Source organism: Tachypleus tridentatus, chromosome 9 (assembly GCF_004210375.1).
Source record: "Tachypleus tridentatus isolate NWPU-2018 chromosome 9, ASM421037v1, whole genome shotgun sequence".
Lineage (NCBI taxonomy): Eukaryota > Metazoa > Arthropoda > Merostomata > Xiphosura > Limulidae > Tachypleus > Tachypleus tridentatus.
Window position 1 is genome coordinate 140,139,055 of NC_134833.1, and position 13,120 is coordinate 140,152,174.

General features: G+C 33.8%; 1 protein-coding gene across 1 annotated transcript in view; it reads left to right on the forward strand.

The window, feature by feature from the left end:
- The window catches only part of LOC143226518 (sodium/potassium/calcium exchanger 4-like), a 94,358-nt gene that overhangs the window by 13,475 nt on the left and 67,763 nt on the right, over positions 1–13,120 (forward strand). Inside the window, exon 2 of the mRNA XM_076457554.1 lies at positions 6,099–6,272. Within this exon, the coding sequence (XP_076313669.1) occupies positions 6,099–6,272 (174 nt within the window). The remainder of the gene's footprint in view (positions 1–6,098; positions 6,273–13,120) is intronic.

Below are 13,120 nucleotides of genomic sequence, written 5' to 3' on the forward strand. Positions count from 1 at the left end.
AATAAATATTTTATTTACAGGCAGTCCAACTGTGACAAAATGTTCTGATATAGAAAAAAAGTGGTTGGATTATGTTCAACGTTAAATGCAAGTTTAGCTTTTCACTCAGCTGTCCTGGATAACATGTTTAGTCATGTGGTGAGTGATGGAGTTAAAGCTCTTTGCTCTACGTGAGTTAGGTGTTGATTTGCATATTATAAGTCAGTGCTTCTTAACTGGAGTTCACGGAACCCTAGGGTTTCTCGACAAACAGAGGGGTTTCGCGGAATGCAACACTTACGCATATTGTAATGTGTAAATACATACTAGTCACGTAATTACATCATATCTCTTTATCGGTGTAGCCTAGCGAGTTTTATATTGATACAATAACAAGTCACTGCCAGTATTGTAGTAATGTTTTCTTGTAACGAATATTATGTCGGATTCCGCGGCTCCAGAAAGAGTCCTGGCATTAAAACGGATGAAACCCACTGTTGTAAGTTACTCGGTGTGGGTTAGATATCAAGTTATGTCGCGGAAGATATTCCAGAGGCAATAAGATTTGAGAATTACCTAAATGGTTTCTTTAGTTTCGCAAATCTGTTACCAAAAACGATCACTCAAGTACTCACGAAATCAATATTATTCAAATACACACATATATATATAATTGTTAAGCATGATTTTCTTATTGCAAATAAATAATTCATTTCATAAAATGAACAAAGCAAATATTTGAACTCCTTTCCAACCATGTTTACCTAACACACAAACAAGCGATATTGAGCTCTGGCTCTGCATTGGATTCTGATACCTGTAACCATAGGAACGCGGTTACAACTTTGATTCCTGATCGTTCTTGAGGTATCGGTTTACTACCATGGCAACCTTACACCAGAAGACATTACTTTATTCTATAAGCGAAGTTGTTTTTCAGACCTGTTGTTACTTTAAGGGTTATCATCCGGAATTTATCAGTTTTTTTTTTGTAATCTGTTTCTAAACCATCGTAAAAACAACGTACTTTTGTTTACTAATTACGTACGACTCAACAACTGACAGGAAATAAAAACGAGTAAAATCGATACGAAGAGATGGAAACAGTGTAGCTTGCTTTGTTTCGAGAAAAACAAGCGGTTAGCGTTCATAAATTATATCTATACAGGAGACAAACTGAAAAAATATATACTCATAAGCTTATGAACCTGCATGAGAAATAAATACATGAATTCCACATTTTATTTGGAATATTAATATAATCAACAACATTCTATGTAATAATACATTCAAGTAAATTTACTTTGTAGGAAATAAACACTTAAACAAACATCGTTATGAGTCTCTGTTCTTGGAATAACCCTAAACACTTACATTAAAGGTACATCATTCTAATACTTCAGTTCCATGGATAACTCTGTACACGTCATTAAACAAATAACATTCTAATACTTTACTTCTTGGATAACTCTATACATGTCATTAAACAAACATTATTCTAATTTCTCAGTTTTTGGATAACTCTGTACACGTCATTAAACAAATAACATTCTAATACTTTACTTCTTGGATAACTCTATACAAGTCATTAAACAAACATTATTCTAATTTCTCAGTTTTTGGATAACTCTGTACACGTTATTAAATAAACGTCATTCTAATTCTTTAGTTTTTGGATAACTCTATATATTATACATATCATTAAATAAACATCTTTATAATTCTTCAGTTATTGGATAACGCTGGCCACACTTGCTAAAAAAAATTATTGTAATTCGATTGTTTTGGTCAGCTAATCTGTTCACACTTACCAAACAAACATCTTTGTAATTCTTCGGTTCTTTAGAATACTCTGAACACGCACATTAAAATAACATCATTATAACTCATCGCTTCTCACACGTGTATTCATCAAACATTGTTTTAATTCTTCAATTATTTTCAGTATTTAACCTCAACATGTTTGATAATTAAACATATATGTACTTCTTCACTTTTAGACAACACTAAACATACACACATAAAATAGGCATTGTTGTACTTCGGCTATTTTCGATTTGGTTCAGTTTGTTGTGCACTTCGTGTAAGCTACATAAAGGCTATCTGCGCTAGCCGTCCCTAATTTAACAGTTAAAGGCTAAAGGGAAAGCAGCTAGTCATCACCACCCAGCGCCAACTCTTGCGCTACTATGTTTCATCAAAAAGTGAGATGGACTGTCACTTTTTAACGTCCCCACGACTAAAAGAGCGAACGTATATGGTGAGACAGAAATTCTAACCCTCATATTACGAGCTGAGTGCCCCAACCACCTGGCCACGCCGGGATCTTTTCTCCATATGATCTCTACATACCCGCTTATCAAACAGGCATATTTGTAACTCTTGACATTTAGAAAACGCTTAATACATAAACGTTAAACAGAAACTGTTGTTTATTCTTTAGTTGTTTTGAGTAACTAGCCTCTACACACTTATCAAATAAACATATTTGTAGTTCCTGACTTTTAAACAACACTAAACACACATTAAACATACATTTTAGAAAGTCATCAGCTCACTGTGTGGTTCTAAAGACACACACTACCCGAATATCATCGTATCAGATCATCCCATAAATAATGTCCAAAAATGTAATACAGAAAGTGCATCATCATTTCTGTCTCTGTAGAAGGCTTTAATGATTAATATATGCAGTAGAACGTGTATAAAAATGTTCAGACAAATAAATGAAACTCACTCAACTCAACTTTTTCAGATCATTAATCAAATAAACCCTCAAGAAGATGGATGTGTTTGAAGAGCACATTAGGTATATAATGCTTTATGAGTTTAAAAAAAGGCAATAATGTAGCAGAAACAACACGAAACATTCAAGGTGTTTATGGTGTGGAGTCTCTCAATAAAAAAAAATGTTGAAGGTGGTTTCAGAAGTTCAGATCAGGTGACTACAGCTTAAGTGATGTGCCACGTTCAGGTCATCCTGTTGAGTTTAATGATGACTTGCTGCTGCTGCACTTGATGAAGATTGTACTATAACAGTTGAATAACTAGTACAGAAGCTTAATTCAACCCATTCAACAGTTTACCATCATCTGTAAATCTTGGAAAGGTGTCAAAACTTGGAAAATGGGTCCCCCATGATTTGACAGAACCAACTTTAGAGCAAGAGTGGACATTTGCACTTCTCTGCACTCTCGTGAATGTAACTCACCTATTTTGGACAGGTTAGTGACTGGAGATGAAAATCTGATATTTTATAAATATGTTAAGAACCGCAGACAATGGCTCAGTGCAGGTAAACTGGCTAAAGCACAGCCCAAAATGGACCTCCATCCGAGGAAAGTCTTGTTAAGCGTTTGGTGGGATATTGTTGGTGTGATCCACTTTGAGTTGCGGCCACTAAATGTAACGATTGCATGAGACTTCTATTGTTAACAGTTAGAGCGCTTGAATGTTGCACTGACAGAAAAGAGGCCTGCTTTGATCAATTGTAAAGGTGTTGTGTTACACCAGGATAATGCACGGCCCCATACAGCAAGGATCACATCTGCAAAGATTGAAGAGCTAAACTGGGAAAAACTTCCACGTTCTACTTATTTTCCCGACCTTGCCCCATCTGATTACCATCTATTCCGAAGTTTGCAGAACTATTTTGGTGGAAAAGAACTTGGAACACATGAAGATGTCAAAACTACCCTATCTTCTTTCTTTTCCTCCAAATCTCAAGAATTTTATAGAAGTGGCATTCAGAAGATCATGAATCGTTGGCAGGAAGTAATTAATAATAGAACATATATCATTGATTAAACAACATTAAAAGCGTTTGAAATCCTTTCTCTTTTTCTAAACCTAAAATCGGACATTACTTAAGGGATGATCTGATAGTATTGTAACTATATTATTACTTTCAATAATTATATACATGCATATAACAAACAAATATCCCTGTAATTATTGTTTTCACCAGATGACTCTGTATACACTCATTAAACGAACAGCTCCATCTTGTTTTCTTCGTTTCAAACAAAAAAAAATCATATCAGGATTTCATTTTTTTTCTTTGGTAGAGTGAACGTGTCAAGTCATGTCAGTCCCAATCTGTTCGAGCTGGGTGTGGCACAGAACTGTGAAGTTAATCAGTGCAGCACATATCTGAGTTACTAGGCTTTTGAGAGGCTACTATCGGTTATTCTTTAGTCGTCTTAAGTTATAAAAAAGGCTTAGATGTGATATGAAAGCAAACAAAACGAAAATGGGGTTAGAAGTTAGTAATTTTAACATCAAGCATATTTTGTCATTAGTTGTAATATTAGTAGCCCAGATGAAATTTGCACACTAAAATCCACATATAGTAGGTTTACTACCCCATAGGTGACATGCAGATAAATGAAATTGTAGCATTCACTGAAAGTAATAAAAATATGTGATATGCAGAAGCTCGAAGTGGTCATTGACGTCCATGTTTTAAAATGGCTGCCATAGCCGTCATAGGATAAATATGCAATGGCGCTATACCCAAAACTCTTTATGAGAGCATGCTCTCCTTGTGAGCCATATTTCAAGCTTTCATCGTGAAAGACTCAATTATTTTATGTTTTTCACACATCTACTGGACAAAACACAGATTATACACATTTATTTAATGCGTAACCTCCAGTCTGATATTTTTTTCTTTACTTCTGGAATTATAATGATTTCACATCTATTCAGATTGGCTTCTGTATAAATATAATAGTACTGTCTGTTGTATGTCCATGTAACTACTGTGTAGAGTGTAGTGGTTTATAAGAGCCATGCGGGGATACGTACAAGTTTACAGTTTGTCATTTTGTGTTTTTCGGATTTATGGGCGTTTACACCTTTTTCACTAGTACTTTACTCCCTGTAAATGGACCTTCACCAAATTTGGTGAATTTTACACTGTGTGGTAATTATAGGCATTTTTAACTACTTCTTCGTCACTGTTGATGGATCTTCAATAAATTTGGTGCTTATGTTTGATGGGTCCATGCGGAAATACAAGCACATTTAGAGTTTTACACATTGTATTCTGCAGTTTTTATTAGCGTTTTTTATAATTACATATGAGGGATTGTTTGTTTTTTAATTTTGCGCAAAGCTACACGAGGGCTATCTGTATTGGCTGTCCCTAATTTAGCAGTATAAGACTAGAAGAAAGATAACTAGTCGTTACCACCCACCGCCAACTCTTGGGCTAATCTTTTACCAACGAGTAATGGGATTATAATGCCCCCACGGCTGAAAGGGCGAGCAGTTTTGGTGTGACGGGGATTCGACCCCGCGACCCTCGGATTACGAGTCGAGTGTCTTAACCACCTGGCCATGCCGGGCCTACATATGAGAGAAACAACTTTTTATGTCCTAAGATAACCTTTGATAACTTCTGCCCTGGAAATTATTAATTTAAATCTTTTTAGTACATAAATTGAACCAGATTAATTATAATTATTGGAATGACAACGTTTTTCGTTCTAAAATAAATATACACACATAAAAATGTTTACTTTCATAAATTTTGTTTCTTTTTACTTACATTATGTGTCTGTGTGTTTGAGAGCAAAGCCACATTTGTTTATCTGCTGTGTCCACCACAAGGAATCGAGCCCCAGATTTTATCATTGTAAGTGTATAGTATTACCGCTGTCCCACCGAGGGACTTCACTTACATATTTAAGAGTATGAATTTTTCAACACGTTTACGAACTTAGGGTATGAATGCTGAAATCACACTTTTTTATCTGTGGATGTAATGGACTATGATCATATTAGACTCTAGAAAAAAGTAGCTAGCTATTTCACTTTGATTTTCTTTGAACTGTATGCTCAAAGATGTATCAGAACATTTCAAAGTTTTATTAGAGCAGTATGAATAATCCATAGTTAACAAGTTGTATTTACAAAATAAAAAATCGATTAATTTTGTCATCCTTTATTGTAACTTGAACATATTACTTCCTAACTTCATTTATTTCCAAAAGAAAATAAAACTTTGAATAGCCTCAATGAATAAGTGTGTATGAGTTAACACTGCTACATGACATCTTAGTGGTATATAATTCAATCCAGAATGATGTAAAACATAATTTAATCAACCACAGGTTCCACAAAAATTGCGAGTAGAATGGCTCAAACAGAAACCTTAACAGCAGCATCTGGACGCCATGTTTTGTCAACTGGTACGACAGAGACATCTATCGATTTAAACCAAAGTTCAACAAACACCACATTGATATCGTCAAGCGTTGCAACAGTTCCACAGTGTAAGCCTGCTGGTAAGTAGTAACTAATTATACTATATGTTTTCATTATGAAAAGGTTTGAGTATCTCAAGCATCACAGATATATACAGAAGTGTCGAGAGAGCCAGCATGGGTTTAGGGCATACAACCTTTCTCTCTCTTTTGGAACATTTTAAAGGACTTATTAAAATAGAAAGAAAGATTAAAAATTAAGATAGCAAAATGTTCCTAATCATAAAAAAAATCATAAAAGGCAAAATCGTAGCAGCAGCTATTTTTAGTTCACGATATAATCCTTAAAACGTTAATAAAGCAACAACAAATATCTGTTAAATCTATAAAGTAGTATATATATATATATTAATTATTACCCAAATTATTATTTCAATCATTCTTAATGTGTTAAGCATCTATCATGCAAAAGAAAGCGAAACTATTCTTTTTATGATTAGCAAGAACTTTTAACTCAACTGTACTGGTAGGTTTAAACTAGGGCCAGAGAGAAATAAGGTGTGCAACAGGCAAAAAACGTGTACGTATTTTAAAAATCTATTAATTGTTATTATTGTAATGCTAGCAGTATTAAAAATAAACCTGATGGGTTCGAAGCAGTTGTGGAAACTGGGGATTTTGATATTATGGGTATCACCGAGACTTGGTTGGATTTGAACAAATTTGATGAGAGAAAATATTTTGAAGCACCAGACTACAGATTATTTATTACAGATAGTGTCGAAAAAAGTGGAAGGGGTAGCTTTATATATCAGGAGCTAATTGTATCCTGTTGATTTAGAGCATGTTAAAGAAGATAGCACTGAGATTGAATCAGTTTAGGTTAGTGTTAGTGGAAATAAAAGGAAGTCTTGTAATTGGTATTTATTATAGACCACCAGGTTAGAATGTGAAAGTTAATGAGAAACTGTATAATGAAACCAGAATGGTAGCTGAAAAAGATGTTGTTATGAGAGATTTTAATTTTAGGGATATTAACTGTTGAAGTTTTGAGTCTGACAGTGATGGGGATAGAGTTTGAACATTTTTCAGGATACTTTTATACACCAACTGGTGACGGAATCTACAACAGAAGAAACTATATTAGATTTACTATTATTATTAAATATGGATATAATAGACAGAGATGTGGTTGGTGAGCATTTTAGTACAAGTGACCATTGCGCTATTAAGTTTGAAATTTTACTACATGTAGAATTAAAGAATAGTTCCCTGGTTTCAAATTTTAAGAAAGTCAATTTTGCTGGATTGAGACGTAATCTGGTTTCTGTAGATTGGACTAAAGAGTTGTGAGGGAATCTTGAATAGCTATGGAAAAAGTTATATGCATACAGAACCTACATATTTCCTACAGAAATAGAGGAACGGAGTGAAATAAGCCAGCGTCATTAAGTAAACGTTAAAGATCATAGTAGGATAAACATTAAAAATTCAAGAAATGTATACATACTGTAAATAATAAGAGCTTGGAAAACTACAGGAAATCAAGAGAGTTGGTTAAAAAGGAAGTTACGAGGGCAACAACTGAGTATGGAAGAAGGTTGGTTGAAAGAATTAAACATATATGATGAATAAACAAAATATCAGGATGGAAATTGGGCCTTTTAAAAATGATTGTAGGGAGCCGATCTCAGAAGAGTTTGAGATCGTAAAGTTATTAAATTATACGTTCACTTGATTTTTGACAAGGAAGATACAAGTATGATGCCTCAACCAGAGCATTTAATGTATGGTGAAAATATTGAAGTAAAAATATCGTTGTAAGTTCTTAAATCGTAAGAGAAAAGTTAAGAATCCTAAAACTTGATAAATTCCCAAATAATTTTTATCCTCGAGTTTTAAAGAAACTTAAAGATTTTATTTGTGAACTGCTAGCTAATACCTTTATAGGTAATTGAGTAGTGGAAGAGTATTAGAGGACTGGAAGTTGGCTAAAGTTAGTTCAACATTGAGAGGAGGTGATAAACATTGTCCAGGCAGTTATAAACCAGTTAGTCTTACGTCGGTAGTTGGAAAAGTTTTGGAAAGTGTGATTAAAGACGGATTTCAGAATCACTTAAATCAGTGTGATATAGTGTCAAAGAGCCAGCAAGGTTTCACTAAGGGAAAGTCTTGTTTGACAAATATTCTGACATTCTTTGAAAATGTTATAGTAATAGTTGATGAAGGAAATACTGTGGATTTGGTTTACTTTAATTTTTGGAAATTATTTGATAGGTTGCCTCACCAAAGACTTGTTGCAAAAATTAAATCTGTGGAAGTGGGAAATATATTTATAATTAAATTGGATAGCAAAATTGACTGGAGAGTAGAAAACTGAGAGTAGTAATAAACAGAGTTAGATGTGACTGAATGACAGTTACAAGTGATGTATCGCATGGCTCTATGCTGGGTTATCCACTGTTTGTGATTTATATTAATGATATTGACTAACACAAATAAGTTTGCAGACATTAAGATTTTTTATGGTGACTAACAGTATCATAGATGTTACAGACTTACAGGGAGAGTTAGATCATTTGATGCATTGAACAAATACGTGGCAGATGACGTTTAACTATACAAAATGTAAGGTGATGCACATAAGTTTTCACAATTTAAATGGTAATACATTAAATAGTATGATTAAAGAAAAAAGATCTTAGTGTTGTGATAAAAAAGCAATCAAGTCATCTAAACAATGTATTATAGCTAGCAATAGCGCTAATAGAATTTTGAAGGCATCTATAGAAATATTGAATACAATACAAGGAGTATTATTGTTTCACTGTACAGATCACTTGTAAGGCTTTGTTTAGAGTACTGTGTACAGCTTGGAGCTTCTTTCTCTGGAGAAGAGAAAGGTCAGAGGGGATTTGATTGATATGTTTAAATTATTAAAGGTATTAATAATATAGAACAATCAAACTTTTTGTGTTTAAAATTGAAAACAATAAGACAAGTGGGCATAAATTTCACTTTGGCAGCGTAGGTGCTGTCTGCAGTTTATACAGTATTGCTTTTCAAAGAGGGTGGTTATCTTTGGCAGTAACATTCCTTTTCGAGATTATATACGTTTGTATAAGACAACGTCAAATTTCATTTCGTAAAAATAAGAAACTCCTTCTCAGATCCAGAATGACCAATGAATTGGATCAGTTTTCTTATAGTGTGAAAAATAATCTCAGCCTTAATTTGTTCATGAAATTTGGTTCTCGGGATTTGTAACAGATTCTTGAAAGTGAGAATTAACAATATTTGTTTTAAAAAACGCGCTAGAATATTGTTGAAGCGTCGAAAATCTCGCGTGATTGTAATATGGAAACCGACGCGCTGAGAGACAATGAGTATGATTATTGGTTAGCTACATTCAGTGTGCTATATTCCTAGGAAGCTATAATTGTGATAAACGCCTGTTAATTTGGAAAAACTACAGAATATGACGAGTTTTCGAACATTACAAACCGCTCAGCTTCAGTGAACTACTTCGGACGCTAGAATTAATCTCGAATTGATGTTGTGCACCTCGTGGACTTGAATCTTCAATAGACACTGCTAATCCCATACTCAAAATAGTTTATGTTATACTAGGGTGGCTCAGTCATTGATGGTAATGTTGAGAAGAATCCAGAAGAGTTTCTTTCTGGTGCTGTAATTTGAGCTCAAGCTAAAAAATCTTGCCAAAAAGTAATGATAGACATATATTCAGAGAACGACATTATAGATTTGTCACAGACCTTTTTTGGGTCCGACATGGATCTTGTGAATGATTGTCCTACTGACATGTCTTTCATGAGTAGTAATGACGGACATGAGGGATCTGACTCAACTGGTGAAGTTCTGTTTGCTAAAAGCAAACTGATCCATAATCAAGGAAAGGATCCACAGATCTCTTTACTATTTAAATATGCACTTCCGAATGATAAATTGCAAAACGTTCCAAATGGTTACTTTTGCAAAAATGGTGTGCTCATGAAACAATGGAAACCACCAAATGCACCAGCTTCAGAGGACAGGACTGTAGTTTATCAAATCGTTGTTCCAAAAGCATATCATTTGGAAATATTGAAAGTTGCCATGAACTTCCCATTGGAAGTCATTTAAGTGTGAACACGACATATGGACATATGATAAAATTACGAGGCATTTCTTTTGGTCAAAAATTAGGGAAAATGTTTCTCACTTTTGTAAAACCTGCCATACCTGTCAGTTGGTTAGAAAACTTAACCAGAAAATTCCCGTTAATTCCCAACTTTCCAACAACACCTCAGGCATGTAATTTTTTATGGTGTTAAGCCAAAAAAATAATATTTATGTAAAGTGCTTTTGTGTGCTATGTAATTTTATTATCAAAAGGTTATTTGTATTAATTGTGTTATGTATTGTCATGATTTTTGAAATTATATAATTTTTTGACAACTCATTGTATTGAATAAAGTGTTATCTGTGTGTGTGTGTGTATGTGTAAATATCTTAGTTTATAATTGTTTAATGCCAAATTTTAATTCTATACATAGGGAGGTGTAACAGATTTGCTGTTGCACATTTATTTTAGTTCCTACAATTGTTTCTATACAGTTTTTTTTGTGCATGTGACGTATATTCTTGACCGTGTATTGCACAAGTCCTGCCTGTCCTCGGAATTTTTAGAAGACTCTTGAAAGTGAGAATAAACAATATTTGTTTTAAGAAAAAGCGTTAGAATATTGCTGAGACGTTGTGATTTTTATGAAGAGAGACAAGGAGCAGTATCATTATTTGTTAGTTACAGTCGGTATGCTATAGGCCTAGGAAGCTATAACTGTGATTAACACCTATTAATCGGAAAACTACAGAATTTGACTGAGAATGTTATAGATTTCGGACATTACAAACGGCTCAGCTTCAGTGGATTATTTCATACGTTAGAATTCCTACGATGGCACGAAACGTCTTCCTCAGTAAGAAGTGAACTTGTGAAAGGCGTTAGGCCAAACAAAGAAACAAGAAAGCTAGCTTAAGTATCAACTCAGAATTAATTTGCTGGTCATGGGCCTGGGTCGTAGATAAAATATTTAGTTTTAGACCAGATATAAGACTCAATATTGTCTATAAATGAATAAAACTGTTGTATATAAACCATCATTTGTAATAACTATTAGTAATAACCAGTATTATAAATTGTTTTGTTTTCTTGTTTGTATATTAAAATATATTTATGTTAAAAAAGCAAACTGTGTGTATCAGTCTTGTTAGTAAATGTCATATTAACATTTAATTAAGTTCTAAATTAAAATTAAAATTTCCAGTTATTTGAAATAGTAATACGTTAATGTACGTTACATAATAAATTATGGCCCGGCAGGGCCTAATGGATAAGGCAATCTGAAGAACTCGGTTTCGAATCTCCGTTACACCAAACATGCTCTCCCTTTCAGCCGTGAGGGCGTTGTAATGTTACGATCAGCCCAACAATTCGTTGGTAAAAGAGTAGTCCAACAGTTGGCGGTGGGTGGTGATGACTAGCTGCCTTCCTTCTAGTCTTACGCTGCTAAATTAGGGGCGGTTAACGCAGATAGCCCTAGTGTAGCTTTGCACGAAATTTGAAAGAAACCAAAACCATAATAAATCAGCGATTCGTCCGAAACACATCATAATACTTTACAGTTCTGTGTCCCCCAGCAGGTTGGTTTCACTTTTGATAAAAATGTTTAGTTTATAATATTCATAGCGAGAAACAGTTTAGAACTGAAGTATTTAAAGCCTAATGTAAAAACATTTATAAGAATGTCGTCAGGTCTTAAAACAACTACCAACTTGCTTTAAAAACCGGGTTTCGATATCCGTGGTAAGCAGAGCACAGATATCTCTTTGTGTAGCTTTGTGCTTAACTTCAAACAAATAAACTTTTTAATTTTGTATTATTATGGGAGTACCAGTATATATAAATATATTTTAATGGAATAACCATTACATATATATATATATATATACACATTGTATATTCGAAATATTTTACTCCATTGGAATATTACCATATAAATATAAAACAGATTATAGTAACACTGTACTTGCTATTTCACATTTTTGTTAACTGTAAAGTTTCATGTATAATGTACTTTTAAATAATATTTTCCCTGTTTTGTATTTATACAATGTTTTCTTCCGTTAGATGTTTGTTAAACCTTGGCGAGAAAGATGCGGTTGTTGATCACTTAGTTAGGCCTGGCAGGTTTCTTACGTTACTTTTAAATCTGTCAGTATCATTGCTAGCAGCATAAGCCTATTTGCTGAAGGAAAACATCTTCCACATGTCTTTTCTCTCCCATGGCAATAACATAAAATTTTAAAAAATGGTTTCTAGTATTTTAAGAATTGTTTGGTCAAGAACAATTATATTTCAAACATATCAGAATTATAATCGTATTTATAAACAAGTATTGTGTAGGGAGACCTAGTATAGCCCAGTGTTTAATGTTCTCACCAAAATGAAAACTTCAATCCGCACTTTGGGGTCGTAAGTGCATTACAAGAATGACTGTCAAATCTCACTATTCACTTTGAGAAGGGTAGCTCAAAAGTTGGCGGAAGTTTTTAGACAAGCCGTCGTATTTCTAATGTGTCACTCGAATATTAGAAACGCATAACCCTCGTGTAGCTTTGAGCGAAATTCAACAAACAATTGCGTAAGAGCTAATATCGAATAAAACTTAAATTTAAAATTCATTCATTTCAGTATCCCGCTGGGACAACAGTAAATCTTTGGATTTACAAAGCTAAAATCGGGGGTTAGATTCTTCTCTTTATGTCTGTAACTTGTTTATGAAAAGCCATGTTTCTGACATTGTATATCACAGCTACGTATGTATTTATGTCTGTAACTTGTTTATGAGAAGCCATGTTTAAAACGT